General features: G+C 38.7%; 2 protein-coding genes and 1 long non-coding RNA gene across 5 annotated transcripts in view; 2 read left to right on the top strand and 1 right to left on the bottom strand.

Annotated features, from left to right (window-relative positions):
* Positions 1-14,383, top strand: part of SPATA1 (spermatogenesis associated 1) — a 52,135-nt gene extending 37,752 nt beyond the window's left edge. For 2 of the 3 annotated variants that reach the window (XM_058658703.1, XM_058658700.1), the window contains exons 9-15: positions 1,120-1,231; positions 1,980-2,105; positions 4,882-5,060; positions 7,666-7,764; positions 8,316-8,403; positions 11,042-11,108; positions 14,248-14,380. In XM_058658703.1, coding sequence (XP_058514686.1) covers positions 1,120-1,231; positions 1,980-2,105; positions 4,882-5,060; positions 7,666-7,764; positions 8,316-8,403; positions 11,042-11,064 — 627 coding nt within the window. In that variant the 3' untranslated portion in view covers positions 11,065-11,108; positions 14,248-14,380. Of the gene's footprint in view, positions 1-1,119; positions 1,232-1,979; positions 2,106-4,881; positions 5,061-7,665; positions 7,765-8,315; positions 8,404-11,041; positions 11,109-14,247 lie in introns of all 3 variants that reach the window. The other variant, XM_058658698.1, reaches the window with a different exon arrangement.
* Positions 8,606-22,356, bottom strand: CTBS (chitobiase). Its single transcript, XM_004582199.4, has 7 exons — positions 22,096-22,356; positions 17,867-18,005; positions 17,204-17,412; positions 14,245-14,416; positions 13,530-13,627; positions 13,070-13,231; positions 8,606-10,560 (listed from the first exon to the last, which is right to left on the bottom strand). The coding sequence occupies exons 1-7, from the start codon at positions 22,240-22,242 to the stop codon at positions 10,360-10,362; spliced, it is 1,128 nt and encodes a 375-aa protein (XP_004582256.3). The 5' UTR covers positions 22,243-22,356; the 3' UTR covers positions 8,606-10,359.
* LOC131478542 (uncharacterized) overlaps positions 22,203-24,122 on the top strand; it is a 47,013-nt gene continuing 45,093 nt past the window's right edge. The window contains exon 1 of the long non-coding RNA XR_009244544.1: positions 22,203-22,316. This is a non-coding gene — a long non-coding RNA (uncharacterized LOC131478542). The remainder of the gene's footprint in view (positions 22,317-24,122) is intronic.

The following is a 24,122-nucleotide window of genomic DNA, read 5'->3' on the forward strand; positions in this document are numbered from 1 at the left end:
GAGAGGGAGAAACAAAGTGACAGATATTCTATCTGTTGGTTTACTCCTTAGCTGGCTGCAACAGCCAGCGCTGGGTCAGTCCAGAGCGGGGAGCTTCATCCAAGTCTCCAGTGTAGGTGGCAGGGACACAATGTATAATGCCTAAATTATAGTGGAACAGATAATCTGTTTTCTACAGGCCACTAGGGACCTGGATGGAAATGGAGCAACTGGGATATGAATCAACACCCATATGCTGGCCAAGACTTTGTTTCAATAATGTTTTTAAAATTATAACTTTAAATATATCTTATTACCTTTTGTCTTTCAAGGACCACAATTAGTCTTGTCTTAGGTATCTTTAACCTTTTGTATTGCATTCGTCTTTGAAACATCTTATTATTTATGTTGCATTTATGTGGCCCCTATTATTTTTCTTTATTAGTTTTCTTATAATTTTTGTCATATCTGTCCTATCTTAGATAGCTTCTGATTTACCTAACTATGAGACAAATTATTTTTCTTAATTTCTTTCTTTTATTTGGCCAATTTACACATCTTCTAGTTTCTCCTGTTTGTTAAAAAAGATTTCTTTTTTTTTTTTTTTTTTTTTTGATTGAGTGGCAAAGTTACAGAAAGAGAGAGGGGGAGAAATAGATATTTTCCATCCCCTAATTCATTCTCTAAATGGCCGAAATGGCCAAGGCTAGAGCTGGGCAGATTGTCCAGTTACATCACAGCTGTTTTGTTTTTAGTTCTGAGTTTAGATTTGATTAAAAAGTTGCTGTGTGGATATTTATTTATGGTGCTTATTTTTACTCTGTTTTTTTATTCTTGTTGAGCGAAATAAGGAGTGTTTGGTGGCTTATTTTGTTTCTTAGAGCAGGTGCACCCTCTTCTGTTGCCGTAGTAAAATGCAAAGGCATTTTTTCTTCCTTCCTTCCATGCCTCTTTCCTTGCTTCTGACCTTGTTCTCTTGCCCAACTTACAGTGAAATGCAGAGTCTGGAGCAGGGGAAACTAAAGCAATGAACACAGAATTGGAACTTCATTTCCCTATAAGTGAGATAATGCATTGCTGATAGGCATTGTCAAATACAGAGATATGAAAAAAAGACATGATTTTCATATTTTCTTACAGACAGGTGAAAAAGATTATATCAGCCCACCAGATCTTATTAATTTTCCTTCACTTGCTTGTCAACCTGCTATTTCTTCAGCAATAACTGATCCCTCTTTTTCACAGATTGAAAGTAAGTGTTGTGACCTCTAAGAACAGATGTTATGTTACTGGAAATGTAATTATTTTATGTGTACAGAGTTTCGGTATGGGAAGATTAAAGTTCTGAAAATGGATGTTCTGAAAATGTTGCTGGATGTGCAACAGTGTGAATTGTCTTCATGTCACTGAATGTACACATGGAAATGGTTATGCTGCTAATATTTTCTGTAGATAAGGGGCAATCAAACAGTTCATGGAAAGTATAGATTATAAAATAGCTGTGCATGATTTTTAAAAATTCTTGGCACCAAGTGAACTTAACTCCATTTCCATGAACGTCTCTTTTATTATTTTAAAAGCTGATGTTAATTTTATAATGACCACCGCTGCATGTGGTCTCTAAAAGTGTTTCATTTTAAATATATTCTTGATATGCATTTTCCATGGAAGCTGTAAATAACATAACTTTGGATCCAAAGTAACTGCCAAAATAATTAGGGGGAAAAAAAAGAAAGAACAGGTGAGTATAATTGCTTGAGTTTTTCCTGGTTTGTACACATATATAAATGCACAAGATACACTATTTTATAAATCCCTTGTGTATTGCTCTTTAATGCTAAAATCACTCCTCTACATTTTCCATGTAGGTAAACACAGAAGAGTAAGAGTTTTGAGTAAACTTTATTTGCTCCTTTAGACATTTAAGTTTTATACTCTCTTTGACTATTAACCCTCTTCAACTTTTAGACATTGATGAAAATGAATTATAATCTTTTTAGGAGAGAAGATTGTTGAACAAATGAAACAAGTAAAAGAAGAAAGAAGACATCTGGAAAGAATTAGAGAAGTACTATTAAAAAAAGTTGAAAAATTATTTGAACAAAACAAATTGAAACGATATCATGGTACAGTTAATTACATATCTCTGAAGTTTTACAGATTTAATTTTGGAATAAATAACTTACGATTAATATTTGGTGTTTTATAGCTTAAGTGGCACATGATTAACTGTAACATAGAAAACGTGAAATCATTTTTCAACTCTAACAGTGAATACGTAAGGATTGGGAAATAAAAGCTCAAATATTTTTGTAACAGATTCATTCATTGGTTTATTTTTTTCCATTTTTCACCATTTTCTTTTAATAGACAATCTTGCACCTGCTCTTGTGAGTCTTAGGAATTAATAATGGGGCAAACATCTGGACCAGTGCTTTAGATATCACTTGAGATGCCTGCATTCTGTGTGCAAGTGTTTAAGCTCACCTCCTAGAATCACATCTGATTCCAACTTCCTGCTGGTGTTCACCCTGGGCTGCAGTGAGTGATAGCTCAAGTACTTGGGTCCCTGCCAAACATGTAGAAGGATCCTTTGGACTGGCAAGGCTTTGCCACTATGACTTCCAGGCATTTGGGGAGTAAACCAGTGGAAGGAAAACATCCCTTTTTTCTCTTCCTTTCCTTTTCAAATAAATAGAAGTAATTAATTAAGTTATACATCCCAATGAATGTTATGATAAAGGAATTACAAAATTCCATGGGGAGGGCCCAGTGCGGTGGCTCAATGACTTAATTCCTCTCCTGGCAACCACAGGAATCCCATATTGGTGCTGGTTCATATCCTGGCTACTCCACTTGCCACCCAGCTCTCTGCTTGTGTCCTGGGAAGGCACTAGAGGATGGTGCAAAGCCTTGGGACCCTGCACCTGCGTGAGAGACTCCAAAGAAGCTCCTGGCTCCTGGCTTTGGATTAGCTTAGCTCTGGCTTTTGTGGCCACTTGGGGAGTGAACCAGATGATAAAGATTTCTCTGTCTCTTCTTCTGTCTGTAGATCTGCCTTTCCAATAAAAATATATACGTCTTAAGAAAAAAGAAAGAAAGAAAAAGAAGCTAGCTAAGAAGAGAATCATAAAGAGTAATGAGGCAGAGCAGGAAATGCTTCGGCAGGGATTTCAGGGCAGGTTTCTCAGAGATTGTGTAACAGGATATGGGGGAAATAAACAGTTAAAATACTCTTATGTAAAGACACACACACACACACACACACACACACACACACACACACATTTCATCCACTGACTCACTCCCCAAATGGATGCAACAGTCAGGCCTGGCAGGCTGCAGCCAGTACTGCCTGGTGATTGATAATGCGTCCTGTAGGGTTCAGGGTTCCAAACACCTGAGCCATTCTCTGCCATGTCCCCCAGGACATTAGCTAGCAGCTTCTGGGTTGTAAGTGGAGCAGCCTGGACTTGAACTGGCATTCCCATGGGATTTTGACATCACAGTGCCTCTACCGATTGCACTGCAATGGTCTCAATTAATTAAAATATCAAGCTAAAGTTCCATGCAGCTATATAATGTTTATCAGTTAGTGTTATAATATGAAATTTTCAAATTTGGGGTTTTTATTTCCATGATATTCTAAAAGAAACCTGAGTATTATATTTGCATATAGCTTGTGTCCATTTTACATTTTTACTTAGAAGTTCCTTGTGTCAAAATAATTTCCTAAACTTGTTGTGTTTAACTCTGCTATCAACCAAGAATTCCAGGATTGAGAAACTCTGCCATATAAAAACAGGAGGAAATATTTAAAATAAATTTGATTTATAATGAATCAGAATCAGGTATCACCAAACATTACTCATTATGGGGGCTGAAAAAAATAGGGAAAATGATCTTTTAAAATGCATCTTTTTCTTTCACAGTTTTAATTGTATTGTTATTTCTTAAAAGATTATGCCAAAAATAATAAAATATATGCCCATTTAGGTATAGCTAATTTGGTTTTTGTATTTATTTTTAGTTTGTTTTTGAGAAAGAGACGGAGGAGGTGATCCCCTCCGTCTGGCTCACTCCTCAAATACCTGCAAGGTTGGACCCAAGCCAGGAGCCGGAAACACAATACAGGTCTTTTATGTGGGTGGTAAAAACCCAGTTGCTTGAGCCACCAGCCAGTGCCTCCCTAAAACTACATTAGCAAGAAGCTGGAATCAGTACCTAGACCCAGTGTCAAACCCAGACAGAGCTGTGTCAGGCACAGGCATCCTAACTGGCATTTCATGATCCCACCACAGTGCTGTGTTGTTGTCGTTGTTACTTTTTGTTTTTTAGTATGAAAGGCAGAGTTAGAGAAAGGAGAGACAGAAAGATCTTGGATTCCTCTTTTTCACTCCCAAAAGGCCAGAGATGAGTCAAACCAAAACCAGGAGCCAAGAACTTCCCCCAGGTTTCCCACAGTGGTGCACGGCTTCAGGGATTTGAGCCACTTTCCACTTCTTTCCCAGGTCACAAGCAGGAAGCTTGATTGAAATTGGAGCATCCAGGACATGACCCAGTGCCCACATGGGATGCCTGTGCTACAGGCAGAGGCTTAACCCATCATGTCATGGAACCAGCCCCCACAGTACTTTTTTTTTTTTAACATTTTTTAGAATCAATCACATGCTTAAAATAAAATATACTTGTGATTTATATTACTATTTTACTACATTTCTAGGCAATTTCTTTTTCTGCCTAACTAATCTTTCTCCCTTAGCTCTACTGTCTTTGGTTTATAAGGGAGGGAGAAGAGGAGAGGGGGAAGAAAATGAGTTGAATATACATTAATTCCTCATAAGATGAAAAATTTAATTTTTAAACCATGTTAAACCCAGCCTTTAATTTTTTTTTTGGTAGCCTGTGATAGTTGGAAGAAAAAATACCTTGAGACTAAGAAAGTTACAGCATCATTGGAGGAAGTCTTAACAAAGCTTCGAGAAGATTTGGAACTTTACTATAAAAAATTGCTGATGCAACTTGAAGCCAGGGAGATCAAGATGAGACCAAAAAATCTGGCAAACATCTCAGACTCCAAGGTATTAACAAATGTGTCCCTGTAGTATTAGAAAAGTCCTATTTAAAATGAGTGTCTTACATCTGTCAGAATTGAATTTGGAGGCTTTAGACGAGAGATTACCGAAATTTGAGTTAAATTTCCTTAAGATTCACGAGGAGGATGGCTGCTGAGCAAATCCAGTCAGCAATAATGCTCTTAAGAGCATAAGTAGTTCTAATGTCACCTTGTTACTTTTAGTGTGGTTTTCACTAGAAGACTCCACTGACATTTTTTTTTAAAGGATTTATTTTTATTTGAAAGATGGTTAAAGATAGAGAAGAGACAACAGTCTTCCATCCTGTGGTTCCACCCCAAATGGCCACAGCAACCAGAGCTGGGCAGGTCCCAAGCCAGGAGCCAGAGCTGGAAGACTCCTTTTTATGATAGTAGCAACAGAGTTGCCAAAGGCAAATAGGGCTATGTATCTCCAAAACAAGATGGGGAGTCTGTGGTCTCCCAAGATCACCCTGTCGTCAATAGTATCTGCTAAAGAATGCTATGTACCAGCGGATTTAGGCTAGATAGGCTCTACCTCTGTATGTACAGGTGCAGTCACATTTCCTGACTACAAAGGAGATGAAAGCCTAATTATATAGGGCAGGAGGCCAGCAGTGACCACTACAGTTACTGATGGTGTAAGAAAAGGTGAAAATTTGATTAGTTCACTTTTTCTTAAGATAATCTTGACTCTTAAGTCAGAGACATGAAATTTCATATTGAGTAACTATACCATATAATTAAATGACAAAATGTTGCAGAGACCACTTTAATAACTTGATTTTTGTTGAATTGATCTCACACAAAATGATATTTAAAGTAAGCAAATTATGATTAAACAAAAATGTAACTTTAGGCATGATGAAATGTTAAAACTTAATATTTTAGTTAATATAAAATCAATAAAGTCTTAAGTAATGGTTTTTCAATACTAATCATTTTTTTAAAATACAGCTGATACTTTATCCTTTTATCAAGTTCAGTATAAGAATATTTTCTTAAAGATAGTTTAAACTTCTTTAGTTAAGACTGTACCTTCATTAAGAACTTTTTTGGACAAAAGTAGCCAAAAATTCATATTTTAAGTAGATTTTCTTGTTTTTAATAAGCTTTTTATTCAAAATAGTAGCACTACTAAATATTTTAAAAACTATTTTAATGTGCTTCAGCTAGTAAGCCAACATTCCAGTTTCTGGTGTTTTTTTTTTTCAACAGTTTTATTGTTTTTATTAGGATTTATTTATTTGAGAGGCAGAATTACACTCCCCAAAGGGGACAACGGCAAGGGCAGGGCCAGGCAGAAGCCAGGAGACTTGGACTCTATCCAGATCTCCCAAGAGTGTCAGGGACCCAAGCATTTGGAACATCTTCCACCACTTTCCCAGGTACATTACCAGGGTGGTGGATCAGAATTCAAGGTACCAGGGACTGGAACCATTGCTCAGATGGGATGCTGTCATGCTAGACAGTGAGTTTCTTAACCCACTTTGCCACAATCGTGGCGCTCTGCATCTTTCTTTTTCTTTGTCTTTGTCTTCTCTTCTCTCCTCTCTTCTTTTCTTTTCTCTTCTCCCCTTTCTTTCTCTTCTCACCCTTTTCTTTCACTTTCTTTTAAGATTTGTTTTTATTTGAAAGGCAGAGTTACAAAAAACAGAGGCAGAGCTGGGAGAGGGGGGAGAGATTTTTCATTTGCTAGTTCACTCTCCAAATGGCTGTGACAGGGCTGGGCCAAGCTGAAGCCAGGAGCCCAGAATACCATCTGGGTTTCTCACATGGGTGGCAGGGACACAAGTACTTGTAACCTACACCACTGATTTCCCAGGAGCATTAGAAGAGAGCTGGGCACATTTGAGTTCCAACTGCTGCACTTTGGATTCAGCTCCCTACTGTTGCACATGGGAAAGCAGTAGAGAATGGCCCAAATCCTTGGGTTCCTGCATCCATGGTAAGAGAAGAAACTCCTGGCTCCTGACTTCAGATGGGGCCAGCTCTGGCCATTGCAGCCATTTGGGGAGTAAAACAGGTCATGGAAGATCTATCTATCCCTCTGTCTCGTTGTAATTCTGCCTTTTCAAAGTTTTTTTAAAATATAGAAGAAAAACAGGAACTGGATGGAAATGAAACATCTGGTACTTAAGATTTGTATTCATATGGGATGTTGGTGTTGCAAGTGGTAGTTTAACCCATTGCATTACAATGCTAGCCCAATACATGTGTCAAGTTCTAAAGTTTTGTTGGTATATTAAGCCTAACTTATTCCTTTTATACTAATAATTTCTGACTTTATACTGACAATTTAATGGTAACTTTTATAAGCATGTTTCTTTAGATAGGAAATTAATAATGGTGGTAGAGCAGGTGAGAAATAATCCACAAAATTGAAGAAATTACCAGAACGTAAGAAACAGGAATTTACTCCAAAGAAATATTTGTTTTATGGAATAGCTTGTTTTAGTAATTTGTCTGTTAGTATTTGTTACAACTTCATAATTTATGTTTGTAAAGCAGTATATATTGTTAAAATGCTATATACTATTTATAAGTATATAAAATATTAAACTGAGTACATCTTTATATATCTCACACAGAATTACCTTATAATCCAAATCACAGAGGTACAGCATGCAATTGACCAACTTAAGAGAAAATTGGATACTGACAAAATGAAACTCATAATAGAAGTTAAGGTAATTTAAATATCTCCTTATCAAGATTGTCTTGAAATAAAACATTTCAGTGTTTCTTAGATATCTGTTCAGTTATTAAGTGTTAGAAGGTGCTTTTTTTGTATGTTGGGTTTTGGTTTTTGTTTGTACTAATTACATATTGAGTGTAACATTTTGAAGCTCAAAAAAATTTGTATTGTCTATTTTTACAAAGGGTTCAATTGTATTATTATATAAAAGGGCATTTCAAAGTTTGTGGAAATTGGAATTGAATCTGAGCATACAAGGAAGGAGTCTTCAAAAAGTTCATGAAAATGTCAGTTATGAAAAATAGGATGCATGGATTTCAAGATGGCTAAATATATTTTAATTTCAGAAATTATCTCATAACATATATCATAGATAAGATGTTAATTAAGCAGTATTTATAACCTACATATTTAGCAAAGCAATGGAATCACTGAAGGCAAATGAGAGAAGCTAGATAAAATAATCATATTTTCATAACAGTTATGATATACTTTTAAAAAGGTAAGATGATGCTCATTTTTGAAAGATAATTGTTTTTACAGATGAGAAAACAAGCAGTTTCAGATTTACGAACACTGAAAGCTGAACTGGCACAGAAAAAAATTAATCCATCTTTACAGTCTCAATTAGGTATGTAAATTCAAAATTTTACTTGTTAAAGATGTAAATTTTATTGTTCTTGGAAATATTCTATATAAATCATAAGATTTATTTTTCTTCACTTTAATAGATTATGAAGTATTTTTGGAAATATTGATTGTAACATGTAGTAGAATGATTGCTATCTGTTTCTGAAGATTGCAACTCTATTACTTCTTATTCTCCAATACTATGTTTTATAATTATTTTCATTTAAAAAATTTTAAATTTATTTATTTAAAAGGCAGAGAGGCAGAGATCTCCCAATTGCTGTTATTTCACAAATGCCTGCAACAGCCTGGGCTGGTCCAAGCTGAAACCAGGAAGCAGGAGTTCAATCTGAGTCTCTCATGTAGGTGGCAGGGGTTCAAGTATTTGATCCATTCCTTGCTGTCTCCCAGGGCGTGCATTAGCGGGAGGCTGGGATCTTGAGTAGAGTCAAGACTAGAACCCAGGCAGCCCATGGGATGCAGGCTTCCCAAGTGAAAAATGCTGCACCAAACCCCTATCCTTACTTCTTACTTTTAATCTTACAATTTAAGAAGAAATATGAAAGTAAACTCTAAATTACAGAGAAAATTACACTTTAACAGTTACTAATAACATTTGCATGAGAACAGATTTACTCATTTTATCTTAATTTAAAGCAATTTGGATATGATAGAATAGGATATTAGCTTATATCCAATCAAAGAGATTAGTATCTGTGAATTTATTTTAGTCATATAAAAATGCATAAAATATTTAGCTATAAAATGGTTATTTTAGAACTATGAAACGATTCAATATGTACTATGTAATTAGTTCATTTTACTGTCATAAATATAAAAATAGGAAATGTAATTTTATAATAGATGTTTTAATGATTATTTATTTTAGTTGGGATAAAGGAAAATGCTTACAGAAGGCAAGATTTATGTAAATCTAGGGTTCAAAGATGCACATTTTAAATATTTATGTTAGCAGGAACTAACGTAAGTGCAAAATAGTGTTGTCCTAAACTGCCTTGAAAAAGAGAACAGAGACTTCATCACATGTAGAAAAGTTCTTCACATAAAATTAATCTTTAGAAAGGGAAGACTAATCAGTGTTTTCAGACAGTCAAAAATAAAATCCAGATATGGAAAAAAAGCTATCTAATAAATTATAGATGTCCATAAATGAAGGGATATGAATAATTAGAAACATAATGATATTTAATAAAATGAAGCTCTACACCAAGTTATTCCTATTGTAAAAAGTTTATAATAAAAATGTATTCATATAAGTAATCTAGTTAGAAAACATTAGGCATCTCTTACTAAAAATATTACTGAATTTTTTCTACCTTTTGTGGGTATTTTTAATTTGTTGAGTCCCTTTCCTCCCTTTGTTCAGTGTTTGGATGTTTAAATGAATCCATTCTAAGTACCTCAGAGAACATGAATACATTCCATATATCAGGAAGCAGAAAATTTGTTTTTACCAATTTGATAAAGAGATGACACTATATTCTGTTTTAAATTTAAGATCTATAAAAAAATTAAGCACAGCACAAACTGCTTTCCAAAGGCTAGATTAAAAAAAACTGTTCTAAGAAAACGTTTTCCACTTGAAATTATACATATTTTAGAAATCGGCATTGGTTTATAAGTTTATATTTTAATATACGTGGGGAAAATTAGCATAACATTTTGAAAGGATTTTTCCTAATGACAGTATAGTATTGAAACATAAAGCAATATTTGACAAAGTAAACTGATTTGTGTCTTGCCTTTATAGTTCTGAATGCCAAGGGTAGAAATTTGCATTTTTCAGTTCAAACAATTTTAGTCTTTATCTACATTTTTTTAGTATACTAGTAAGTAAAATATATGGCAACATAACAAAAATGAATACTTTTTTTATCTCTTCAAGAAACTATATACAAATCGTTTTTCTAAATCTTAACAGTTTGACACAACATGTTCATCTCTGTCTGAGTTTTGGCTTTAGGGCTTTCCACATTTCCTCAGTTTGCTGTTTGGCTACAGCATCGGCAGAGTAGTCAAGACAGTTTGCATTCCACATGCCAATACCCCGCAAGCCATAGTGTGATACATATTCTGCCTTCAAAGAAATGCTCTGAGGGTTATCATACCACACTTGATGGAAATGGCCGGCATGATCCTGTAAAAATAAATTAAAATGTAAATTTGAAGTATTCACAGTAAGAGGGAAAAAAAAACTCTCAAATCCATGAATTAGAACACTATGCAACGAAACAGTGAGACTTTTTTGAACTTAATTTCCCACTCTGTTAGTCTGTGGCTCCATATATGTTGCTTTCTAGATGCTATTGCTTAGTATTAAAGATTAAAACCTGTGTCCTAAAATCTGCCATTTAACGTTCTTCTCATGTCTTCACTCTTCTCTCTGCTTTTTCTGGCTCTATGGCTATCAACCAAGCTTTGGAAAATAGATATCTGGTACTCAACAACATCTCAAACCTTATTGAGTCAAAATCCTCTAGGGTTGATGCTATGACATTTAAAGTTTGTTGATTAGATATTTTAATGTTCTGTTAGGTAATACTGTTAGGTGGCCAAAGTTAAGAAGAATCACTGCTCTAAAGCCACTGATCTAATATACATTTTTGTATTTCCTGCAGTTCCTGGAAATGTGCATAGCTAGATCAACAGATGATTTTGTTTGTGATAAATCAGTCAAATGAAAAGGTAAAAGCAACAGAGGAGGGGAATGCCTCCTTTTTTAAGTCTTACAGAATTGATGCTAAGAGCCTGTTAAGTCTGAACTCCATAAGTAACTTTACACATTCCTGAGTAAGAACAGTAAATTAGATTCTAGCCATGCTCATCTTCCACTCTGTACAGTGTCCTTCAATGAAGGTGGTGCCCCTACCCTGTACACTCAGTGTCTCTTAGGGAGCACATAAGCTACTGGATGAGTGATAAAGGAAAAATGAAGGAACAGATCTAGTCAAAGGGTAAAGGAAAAGTGCAAAGCTAAGAGGTAAAAGTAGACCTATAAAAAATAAGTTGCTGATTTTATATACATCTGAAAAAAAGAATTAAAGGCAATTAACAGTGAACGCCAGTGATATTTTAATTTATAGTAGCACTCTTCTGGAATTAGAATAGTCTCCTAAAATGATTTGTTTGAAGGGTAGTAGTTATTTGGTGAATGAGTAGGCTGTGGTATATTTAAGTATATAGACATATTACATATAAACATATCTCATCCTACATGTTGTGCTGTATTTTTCAACATATCTTAGACAAAGCAAAGCATGCTCTAGTATCACTTGTGATTCACATTTTAAAGGCAGCCTGAAAAACCTGTACCATAATATAAGAGTCTTGAAGTTTTAGAGCAAAATCAAAAATGTATTCATATACCTTTGATTTTGCTATCATTCTAGCTAATACCTTGAGTCTTTTCAAATTGTTAAGAAATTCAGTGTCTCCGAGTACTCAAGGATCAAAAGGTGAAAATGGAGTACATGTAGATTGACTCAAGCATGGTTCAGGGACATATGCCTTCCAGAATATTGAGGCCAAGATGAAGCTGCTATTCCCAAAATCATGTAGGAAGGCAAAATCTATGCTAGTAGTTATATAGTTTTGATTTTCAAATTCAGAAAGTTCTACACTAGGTATTCCTATCTAACTAATCAGGCAAGTACATGTATATCAATTATAATTGTTCATATATTAACAAATGTGTGATCATTTCCATTTCACATCCTTTTTAATCTAACAATCTAAAATAAATGTAAAGATTATTTGTACTTAGGGGCAGGTGTTTGGCCTAGCAACATACCCCACATTCTATATTGGACTACTTGGATTTAAGTACCATTCTATTCCCAATACCACCTTCCTGCTAACTGCACACCCTACAGATAGCAAATAACAGAGTCCTTGCTACCACATAGGGGAACTAAATTAAACTTCCACCTCCCAGCCTCGACCAAACCAAATGCCAGCCAGGCATTTGGGAATGAATCAATGGATGAGAGCGCGCTCGCTCTCTCTCTCTCTCTCTCTCTCTCTCTCTCTCTGCCTTTCCAATTCAAAATGAAAAGCTTATTTGTCAATTTTTGAGAAATAAAAAATTTTATTAGAAAAGGTGAATTATGAAAAGCATAAATTTCCTTTCTGTTTTGGCATATTAGTTTCTGTTTATTAAATACTATCTGACTGAACTTTGTTTTCATCATTTACTGTATTTCTTCAGGGTTTTATGGCAATAATTCTCTCTCTGGTTTCTTTTCTAGAAAGACTTATTTATGTATTTGAAAGGCACAGATAGGAAGACAGATAGATGGAGATTTTCCATTTGCTGGTTTATACTCCAGATGACCACAACAGCCACACTGAAGCTCGAACCTGGGGCTCCATCCAGGTCCTCTATGTGGGCTCAGGGGCTCAGTGGCCATCTTCTTTTGCTTTCCCAGGTGGTGTAGCAGGGAGCCGGATGGGGAGATAGAGCAACTGGAATTTCAAGCAGCTCCTTATGAGATGCCGGTGTTGCAAGTGGCAATTTAACCTGACATGTTTACTTATGTCTATTTGTTCCATCTTGAAATAAAACTGACAAATTATTAATCATCAACTGATATTTATAAAAATAAATTATGAAGACTAATAGAATTTCATAACGTAGAAAATCTTACTTTATAGTTATAAAAGGGAGCTTGTTGAACTTTATCCCATTGACTTCCAGAAGTAGAATGAAGTATTTGCTTCATGATCACTGCATAGCACACCTGGCGTCCTGCAGCATCACTGCAGGGGGCTCCCCGGAAAGGGACTTTTGCAATGGTACAAACATTCTCCTAGAAGTGCAGAAATGTTGTTCCAGATTATCAGTTCACTGAATCTTAGGCAGCAAATCACTTGTAGTAATAAATAGACTAGAAAACTTGGCTTAATAGAATAAAACTTAAATTGCATTATTTACTGAAATTAATACCACATTCATAAGCTGCCATTGGATCAAATAATTTAAAATAAGCAATTTTTGGTCTCAAAGCATGTTTCAGACTCTAAAGTCTGTATTTTTATAATGAAACAAAATAAGTTATTAAATATCTATTCAAGAAAAAAAAATGACAAGCAAATGACTATTCTTACCTCAGATAGATTCAGGCAGGTATAATCATAGCCATACCAGGGAACGCCCATTACAAGTTTCTTAGGGTTAATGCCCATCCTTGTGTAGTCGCTATACCCTAGTCGAGTAGGGATAGACAGAGCACATTTGTTTCTCTTCAAAACATAGCAAACAATTTTTTCTCTGATAGACTGAAGGATACAAGCCATGCCATGGAGAGGGTAACGCAAGAGCAAAACATGGCAAGTCAGAAGGATTCTTAATTATAATAGGAAAATAATTTTTAATATAAGTACTGATATTAAATGAGGTAAAATCAGTCCTATTGATCAAGTATAAGAAGTACCCATATCAAAACTTTTCAATTAAATTATTTAACTGGTTATTTCAACAAAAGACCTTGTCAAGTTATAGGTAAGCAAATATTCTCTTCATGTGATTTCATGATAAAAATTGGGCTTAGAAGTTAGAATACCGGGTTTGGATCTCAACTATTTAATATTTGTTATTCAACTATAAACTGTTTTCTGTAACAGAGGGTTAAAGCTAATAGAATAAAGTGAAAACTTTAAAACACTCTTTGTAAACATTAAAATTCTCCAAATTAAGTGTTTTTACATGTTTCAAACAAACTTTGAAAATGGAAGGAATGTACAAATAACTTAGACAAGATATCTGAGTATTTGAGTGTTGGAGTTAATATTGCTAATAAACAACCCATTTTTGACTTCTTACCAGCTAAAGTCTGATTATGGGGAGCGTTGGCTGCTGCGATACATTGTGACCAGATCTGACTTTGTTCATCATATGACATCACAAAGAGAAAGTCACAAGCATCTGCAATTCCAGTGTAGTTATAACACCTTCTGTCTATACACTTTGGAGACCAAGCTACATCAAAGGTTACCTGTGGAAAAAAACACATAGTGTTTTATATACATCCTGAAATATGCATGTTATGTTAGACATTTTATTCTATATTCACTTGCCTCATGCTACCCAAGGAAAAAGAACTATTTATACTATATAAATGTGGAGTTTGACATATCAGAACTATGTTTCTTAACTGTACTCAACTGGCCAACATACATTTGGACATAGGATGACCAGGAACAGGACACTACAGAAGAGGGGCGCTTGAAACTCAAATGTTTTCTATTAGCTGGTGACTCAACTAATTGAAAGAAGCCTGTACAGTGACAATGGGGGGAGGGGAAAGCAACTGGAGAGTAAATGCATCCTAAAAGAATTAAAATACAGAAGTTAGTAAAGACAGTGTGCAAGCAAATAGGTCACCTGATGGCACAACCTTACTGGGTTTGAGTGTAAGCTTCTGATTCACAGCATTAATTGGCAGCTTTGGCCCAATCTTACAGGGGTTAGAGCTCACCGGTGTAATCAACTCAAAATGAATCATTTAAATGATCATTTATGGTAACATTCAAATAAAATTTGAGTGATTATCTTTTACTTTGAATCATGACTATATGTTTATTGCTTTAGATAAATATTAACTAATTTTATATATGTACAAAAATATTCTAAAACTTCATTAGAGGTTTTCTCCCTAACTAGACAATAGATACCTACTACTTATTACAGAAGTCGATGGAACCAAAGGCCAACATTGTGGTATAGTTGGCTAACTTACTGCCACCTGCAACACTGGTATCCCATGTGGGTTCCAGTTCTTGTCCTGGCAGCCTCAGTTCAGTTCTAGCTCTCTGCTAATGCACCTGGGACAGCAATAAAAGATGACTCAAGCACTTGGTCCCTAACCCCATGTGGGAGACCCGGTTGAAGCTCCTGGCTTTGTCTGACTCACCCATGGCTGTTGGTAGCCACTTGGAAAGTGAACTAATAGATGTAATCTATCTCTGTCTCTCACTCTCATGCTCTCTGTAACTGCCTTTTAATTTAAATGTTGAGATCCTGTAGATAAAATTTTTACACTCTGACCAATTTATCCTACCAAAACTCTTTTTAAGATATTTTCTTAATTCCTTCTCAAATTTTCTATTAACACTGAAAGAAATTTGGCTTTGCAAGTATCAGATTTCAAAAAAATAAGTTATGAAGTAAAACTGGACTGCTCCCTATATCAAAATGACTGTTCATGAAGGGCTACCCATTGAAATACTAGAGGGGAAATCAGTGGGGCAGGAGGGAACTCGGGGAGGAGGAGAGGAGAAATCTTAAAGAAAAATTTCTTAAAGAAAAAAAAGCAGTCTGTGCTGAACATGTACAAACTGTTTTCTTGTCATTTTCCTCCAAGTAGTACAGAATAGCAACTATTTACATAACATTTATATTATGTTAGAAGTAATGTGGTATAAGTTAACTGTGTAGAAGGAGGTATATAAGTTACATGCGAATACTATGAAAATATTTTGAGCATCCACAGATTTTGGTACCTATAGGTTATCTTGGTGCCAATCTCCTATAGATACCAAGAGACAATCACCCACAGATACCAAGAGACAACTCTGTGTGTGTATCCTACTTGACTCAATTGAAAAATTTCTGAAGACAAAGATCATTCATTTATTCAATAAACAATTTTTAAATATTGTGTTAAGCATCAAAACGCTGGTCACTTGCCTTCAGAAAACTTACATGGTCTAGTTTAATAATTCTTAATCATAATCAATGTTGAAACTTCCAAAATTATGGAATTTGGGATAACCCAAGACCTCTGAATACTAGTTTGTCAGAGGCAGGTGTTGTGTCTGCATGGGACACCCATGTGCCATATCAGTGTGCCTAGGTTCAAGTCCTTTATTTACCTCCAATCAATTGTCCTGCTGATGTGTACCTTAGGAAGCAGTAGGTAACGGATCACATAATTGGGCCTTTACTACCCATGCAGGAAACTGTGTGAAGTTCCAGACCCTGGGTTTGGCTGGGCCTAACACTAACTGTTGTGAACATTTGGTAAATGGACCAGCAGATAAACGGTGTGCTTTTAATTTAACTAATTAAAATAAGTAAGTAAAAGTTTTAAAAACTTGAAGGAAGCACCCCGTGTATGTGTGTGCCTGTGTTTCTGTGGGTGCACTTGTACACATGTTCACTCTTGGTTTTTTTAAGACCCTTTGTCGTCCTACCACCTGGCCAGGTGTGAGAGTCTGATCTGAAGTCACCCCATTCTTTGGTACCTGCACATCAACTCATGAGATGCCTGTGCTGTGATCTGTGCCAGGCATGCTCATCATGGCAGTGGGAAAGCACATTGCCTGTTGTTTCTCTAGTTTACTCCTTTCAGTCCTGTTGGGCCTTGGATCCTCTGCAAGAAATTTAGACTTAGAGCAAAAGGGACCCTTCCGCATAATTGCTTGTACTCTTTGTAAACAGCGGCTTGGCCTTGCATCAGTGAAAGCCAGTCAGGCTCTTCCTGATTCTTGCTGCCCCCATGGATTGTCCAACATTTGTAACCCTGCTACAAGGCAAGTAGATGGGGAAATCCAAAGATGGTGCTTTCATGTGACTAGAGAACAGATTTAGGATCTTTAAATTCCATAAAGAACATAAAGATCATAGAAATAATTTCTATAGTAAGTCTGTAAGTATAGACGTGCTTTCCTATTCCATTACAACATCAGGAGTGCATTAGTGTACAGATGCACGTGCACAATCACCCCCCCTTTTCAAGTAGGTACAATTTGATAGGGAAATTCCAAAAGCAAACTTTTACCTGTGATCCCTTAATTTCCTGATGGAAGGCGTCCGTGGTTTCCCTGACTAGAGCAGTTAATGCATCATATTCTGGAGAAGAACAAGTAACTTCTTGCTCTATGTCTATATTAATTCCATCCATATACTGTGTCTTAGCCAAATTCAGTTTTTGAGCTATCCAAGATGCTCTGAAATTTGGGTCAATTATCTCCTTTAATGACACATCTCCTATGGAAGAAGGATACATTTTTTGTAAACACATGCTTTTCAGATTAATGACATTAAACATATTTCCAAAGAGCTCAAACTGTCTTTAAAACATTTCACTCTTTTAGAATTCCAAGCCCTTAATTGAAGTTTTGGAAAAAATAATAAATCAAATTAATAAGCCATTACTCATTAATTTCTGCAATAATCATACATACTTGATAAACCCATTCTAAAATTGCAAGCAGAAATTGTGAGGTACGAGTAAAGGTTATCATGCTAATTAAACATTTGCTACAATTAATACATTGGTTTATTATTTTTTTAAAAAAACCTGCATTTATAAATGAATTTGACAAGTTTCTACAATTAATTTAGGATTACACAAAAGACAAAAAGGAAATATCTTGTAAAGTCATGGCTATAGCAAATGATACAGAAAAACTCATCAATCAGTTGGGTGATTAAAACATACCTTTTAGCACTACCCTGGCTCCTTTTGAATGAGCATAGCACATAAGTTCTGAGTCATATTTTCCAAAAACTGCCACAGTTGTAATCTGTGTCCAATCATAATGTTTCCAAGTTTTATGGCCAATATCAAATACAAAGACCTGCCAAGGGCAACAACAATAAGCACCATCACTTCTATCAAGAACATCATGCTGACTATTCATGCTATTCACAAGGCTGGACACTGACTGCGTAGAGGTAGTATGACACAGGGCCCCCAGTATAATTGGTGACAGGGTAGGCAACTAGCCAGGCCTACAAAGTAGGGCAGAATATGTCAGGAAGAAACAGTGGCAAGTGGCAAGGCCTGAGGCTGAGAACATAGTGTGGCTGAGCCCTGGAGACAACAGGGTGAAGAAACAGTAGGCAGGGGCAGCCTTGGCAGCCTGCTGAGAAGTTGGTACTTTATTCTGAGCAAATCGGAGAGCAGAGAAGCAATCCTGCTTGGTGCTCTGCTTTCCTGCTAATGCATACATGGAAAACAGCGGTGATTGCACAAACAGCTGGATTCATCCTGGCCCAGGATCAACTGTTGCGGGCATTTGGGGAATGATCCAATGTATGGGAGTGTTTCTTTTTCTCTTTTTCTTTCTCCCACCCCTGACATTCACATAAGTTACAGTAGATTTGTTTTAAGAGGAGAAAGGTTTCAGATGGAAAAAATAATATAACTTTAAGAAGAGAAAGTTCCCATTAGTTGAAGTAAGCAATGAACTAAAGAGAGCCCCAAAGTGGAGGCAGAACAGTAAAACTGTTAGAACATTCGAAGCAGGAGATGGTGGTAAAACTGATTCTTAGCAGAGTAGTCATATTCTAAGGCAGCTAATGTTATGTTTCTCCAGTCTCTTTTTTTTTCTCATAGAGAATTCTAGAAACACATCTCAATAATCATTTTAATTTTTTTAAAGATTTATTTGCTTTAATTGGTAAAGCAGATTTACACATAGAAGGAGAGACAGAAAGATCCTCCATCTACTGGTTTACTTCCCAAAAATCACAATTGCCAGAGTTGAGCCGATCTGAAGCCAGGAGCCAGGAGCTTCTTTTGGGTCTCCCACTCACGAGCAGGTACCCAAGGCCTTTGGCCTTCCACTGCTTTCCTGGGCCACAAGCAAAGAGTTGGATAGCAAGTGGAGCAGCCAGGACAAGAACTAGTGCTCAAAAAGGATGCTGGTGCTTATAAGCAGAGGATTAGTCAATTGAGCTATCACCCCAGCCACTGATCATTTTAATTTTATCCCAATATCTCAATTCATTAACAAATATTCACTGTATTTAAATAAGGTATAAGGAGGTTACTTTGATAGGTTCTCAGATCTTAGAGGTTAACAAGAGAGGGCTAGTCCACTAGGGAGTTAATTATTGAATCACAGCAGTATTTAGGACTGTGGGAAGTGTGGGAGGCCATGACAGCATACAAAGGAGACCTGCCAGCCAGGTGGAGCAGGAAAACTTCCCTGAGGACCACATGCTTCAGGGAGATGTGAAATCTGTGGAATGAAAGATGAAGGTTACTTATGGACAAAAGTAAGCCTTCTCAACAGAAGGACCAAAAAGCCCAAAGATCTCTCATACCTCAGGACAACTTGAGCCGAAAGCCCAATGTGGTTAAAGCACAGAAATCTTGAAAGTCTGAGCCTGTGAAACTGGGAAAAACTAGAAGGGAAATGGTGATAAGAAGGGCAGGAGTTTGTATTTCACTCCAATGAGAAACCATTAGTTTTTCAGCCAGCAGGGTATATTATAAAGAAGAAATCACTGGGCCACTGTGAAGAGAATGGACAGGGAAAAGACACTAGCTATAATAGGTTAATATACTCATTGGCTTTATTTTTTAAAATATGCTTTCTCAGTGTTATATTCATTTTCCTGCTAAGCAACCAATCACTGAAATAAAAATTACAGAATGCAAAATTGAATGACAAATTGTTTTTAGACTCATAGTTCTATCAGCACTACACCCCTATTTTAACTGATACTTGCCATTGTTTGTTTTTAAAAACTTCAGACGGGCTGGTGGTATGGCATAGCAAGTGAGGCCACTGCCTATGGTGCCAGCATTCCATATGGGCGTCCATTCACGTTCCAGCTATTTCACTTCCAATCAAGCTCCTTGACAATATTTGATAAAGCAGCAGAGGATGCCCAAGTGCTTGGGTCCCTATTTCCAAGTGGGAGATCTGGCAGAAGCTCTTGGCTCCTGGCTTCAGAATGACCCAGCTCCGACTGCTGCAGCCATTTGGGGAATGAAGTGGAACAGCTGTCTCCTACTATAATTCTGCCTTTGAGAGCCTATGATGTAACAAATTCTTTAAGAGGAAAAAAAAAGCCCAGTTACATTAACTAATTGAAAATAGAAGTAGGAAAAAGATAGTCCATTTAAAAAATTGTGAACATATATATAAACATTATTCTGTTTCTTTGTGTAATTGGTTTTCAAAATGCCTGCCACACTGCCTTACTCACAAAGTACTGGCTACTACAACAAATCTGGCTGAACATCCACACAATTTTAATTGAGAGGCTGTGAAACAGCTCAGGTCTTGCATTTCTACTTGGGCAAAATGCAGCACAGTGTGAACAATGAAACAAACCAAAGAGGAACCAGTAAGAACCTCCAGCCAACTTCCACGTGGGGACTTTCCACCAGATCATCACTCAAGTGAACTTCTCTGATGGTCTCATGCTGCCTGCTGGTGGATGATCTTTTACTCGCCTAAAATCTTTAACAAGTTGTAAGGCTTCCGTGCTAGGCAGGTTCTTCAGACTCTCACCACTGTTGTTCTAAGCTACACACACACACACACACACACACACACACATTTTTAACTTTTTAAAGGCAGATTTTACAGAGAAAAGGAGAGACAGAGAATGTCTTCCATCCACTGGTTCACTCCCGAAGTGGCTGCAATGGCCAGAGCTGAGCCTATTCGAAGCTAGGAGCCCGGAGCATCTTCCTGGTCTCTCAAGTGGGTGCAGGGCCCAAGGCTTTGAGCTGTTCTCTACTGCTTTCCCAGGCCACAAGCAGGGAGCTGGATGGGGAAGAGGAGCATGGAACAGCCAGGACATGAACAGGTGCCCATAAGGGAAACTGGTACATGCAAGGTAAGGAAAGATTTTGCCATTAGAAAAATAGGGACATACATGTCCCTGCCTCAAAATTAACCTATTGAATTAAGAGCTAGGAACTTTTGCTGTCTCTCCAAAAGAAATGTTCTTTGTACCATTAGGTAGGAAGGTAGACATTAGCCTCATGTGTGGGAGGGACCTAAGGAAAATAAAGCACCTGTAGAGGGATGTAGCAGCCTCCAGCCACCCACAGCACACCTTGGAAGCAGCCCAGCATTTCACAGAGGAAGTTCACACCCAGCAAACCCTTCTTCCAGAAGAGGGTGGGGGCAAAGGGGATGGATGGCAAAGAGCGGGCCCAGATTTCTTCCAAGCCCCAGTCTAAATGCAGATAGCACACTCAGATCTCCGTGACGCCTGGTTGACCGATTGTGCTGCTCTCTGCTCCCAGTCCTTTGCCTAGCTGGCCCAGCCAGGTGTATTGTTTCCACTACACTCTAACTGTGCGCCCCTCAGTCTGAAGGGGCATTCTTCGATTCCAGGTGGAGAGGTGTCCATCCTTTCTGACAGATGTCCTGGCTCCCATTTCACCTCGCTCCCTGCCTCAGCGATGCTGTTTATCGCCAAGACAAGAGCCTCCGTTTTAGCCCCGTAAGCTTTCACCCTCCCTGACGTTACTTTCCATTGCAGTGGACAAAACTCTGTATCAGCAGATGACTCCCAAACTGCCTCTGAACAGATGTTTCACAAACATTTGCCAGAAGCCTGGTACAATTCAACGCCTATTTTTAAGTCCTCTGCTAGAGTGGCTCTGAGGGAGCTGTAAAGGAGCTCAGATTCTCTTGCAGGCGAGGTAAGGGCCTATCCAGCTCGCGGGAATGCCGCCAGAGGGGAGGAGCAAGGCGGTGATCTGGGCCGCCTGGGGAGGCTGATCCCTTCTTTAAGTATGTAAGAGGCCCTGGAGGAGGACCTTGGTCGCTAGCAGCCCGAGTTTCCGAAATCGGAGTAAACCCGTGCCCGAGAGGGCCCCGGAGAGTGAGTGAAGATGGTTTGGGCCCCAGGACCTACTGACTTCTCCCCGGACCTCGAGAGCCAGTGCAGGGGACGGGGAGGGGCGCTGACCTCGAAGTCGGGGCGGTGGCGGATCGGGAGGCAGTGTGCGGGCTCCTGGCACGGGCAGTGGTCCCCGGCGGCCGAGAGCGCCAGCAGCGGCAGCAGCAGCAGGAGGCGCAGCAGCAGGCGCGGACGTCGGAGCTGCAGCCCTGCCATGCCTGCAGATCGCCGGGCGAATGAAGACTGCTGTTCCTGCCGGGGCAGGCTGGACCTGCCCTGGGCCGCTCGAGGTCGGGCGGGGCGGTGCCAGGCGGGTGTGGGAGGCGCAGGCCGTGGCCCTGATCGAAAAGGGTCCGGGGAAGGGGCGGCCCGGTCGCCTGGAGAGCAGGGGCCAGTGCGTCGGTTGTGGACTCCGACTGAAATCGGCTGTCCGGTGGGGGACGAACCCAGGGCTGAGCACGCTGACTCCCCCTGGTGGTTTTGTGTGCTCATTGTGGCGTCTATAACGAGATCATGTCCTCAAACAGGAGACCCAGGTTGGGGTGAGTTTAGCATACAAGAGCGTGTCCATTTTTGAGTTACGATGACTGAATACAGCATCTATTTCCACTCCCCCCTTGCTATTTATTTGTTTATCTGAAAGGTAAAGCATCAATGAGGGCTCTTCCAAGCCATAATTCAAATCCCAAGTGTCCCCAAAAGTCAGGGCAGGACCAAGCAGAACCTTTTGGGGTGGCAGAGATGTACTCCCTTGTGCGAGTGCTCACAGCTAAAATTAGTAACAGCAGAAAAAAAAAAAAGCAAATTCAGTCAAGGGAATAGATTCAGAGGAAATCCATGCAAATGGGCCTTCAAAATATTCATGAAAAAATGCACACACTGCATGGATTTCAGAACCATTTGCATCACTGCCATCTCCTTTTCTTTTTGCTTGTTGGGAAGCATTAACTGCAAGAGAGGCTTGCAAATGTCCTAAAATAATGTCCTCTTGTTAGGTTACCTGATGCCGTTGCTTCGGCTGAGGCAGTCTAGGTCCAGCTGTACACAGTGGGGAAGGAGTGGCTGCAATGCTCCTGGGTAGCCACGTTGTCTCCAGAGTTCCCACTTTGAGATGTTTCACAGATTCCTTTTTTTTTTTTTAATTGTTGGAAGTATTGGTGTGTAAAAGTGCCCCCTTCCCTAAGTGTCCTGGGAGGGAATGTGCTTCCAGAGGCTGCACATTTCCACACCCCAGAGACACCCAACAACCATCCAGGACAAATATTGTTTGATTTTTTTTTTTTTTGGTGGGGGAGGCTCCGGAGTGACCCTAATGGTCATTGCCAGAGAGGATGGGGATCCAAAGTTGGAACTAAGTAAGGACCAGAGAAAGCTCCTCTCCCGAGTCCCGAAGGAAGTTTGCTGTTCTTCTGTGTCTATGGACCGCTCAGGACTCCTAGCCGTTGTTCCGATGACCTTGGATCCTGTGAGGAAGTATTTGGGCTTCTTCCATCCCATGTGGTAGATTCCAACGGGGGTGGGTGACCTCAGAGTCCTCGGCTTCCGAAGGCACTCCAATTCCCAGTGGTCTCTTTGGCAGTTGGAATTTAGTCCTTGGTGCCCGTACTGATAGTCCTTCGTGTAGATCCAGGGGTCTCCAGGGTTGGGATACGAGCCTCTTGGAGACTTCTTAACATGCTTGAGTCCTGGCTGGGTAGAGGAGCGGGGTCCTAGGTTGGCATGTGTGCTGGAGGACTCGCTCTGGGATCTTAGGTGGACGGGCAGGGCTCCAGGCCAGTAGGCCATGTCTCTAAAATACAGTGCTGGGGAACCCATGTGCTCATGGGTGCAGAGGCTATGGATTGTTCAGGGAAGGGGGTATAGGATGTGTGGGAGGGGGAACCACTGAGAGAGTATGTTACAAGTAAGAAGTGACTTTGGGGGGACTTCTGCTGACAAGGCCACTGTACTTGCAGGTAAGCAAGGGGACTGAGACTGAGTGGCTTGGAGGATGGAAGCTAGAGGACCTTTCTGGGTCAGACCAATGTACCCACCCACATGGGAGACCTAAGCTGGGTTAATTAGTATAGATTACCATTAACTACCACCCACTGGTA

Source organism: Ochotona princeps, chromosome 2, assembly GCF_030435755.1.
Source record: "Ochotona princeps isolate mOchPri1 chromosome 2, mOchPri1.hap1, whole genome shotgun sequence".
Classification (NCBI taxonomy): Eukaryota; Metazoa; Chordata; class Mammalia; order Lagomorpha; family Ochotonidae; genus Ochotona; species Ochotona princeps.

Excerpts from the sequence above, each read along its gene's own strand:
- CTBS (XM_004582199.4), bottom strand. The coding sequence starts at position 22,242 with ATGGCAGGGCTGCAGCTCCGACGTCCGCGCCTGCTGCTGCGCCTCCTG. Across the intron at positions 13,628-14,244 it reads CCATAATCAGACTTTAGCTG|GGTATAGCGACTACACAAGG; the intron begins GTAAGAAGTCAA and ends CTACTCGACTAG. Across the intron at positions 10,561-13,069 it reads CTCCCTTTTATAACTATAAA|GATCATGCCGGCCATTTCCA; the intron begins GTAAGATTTTCT and ends TTATTTTTACAG.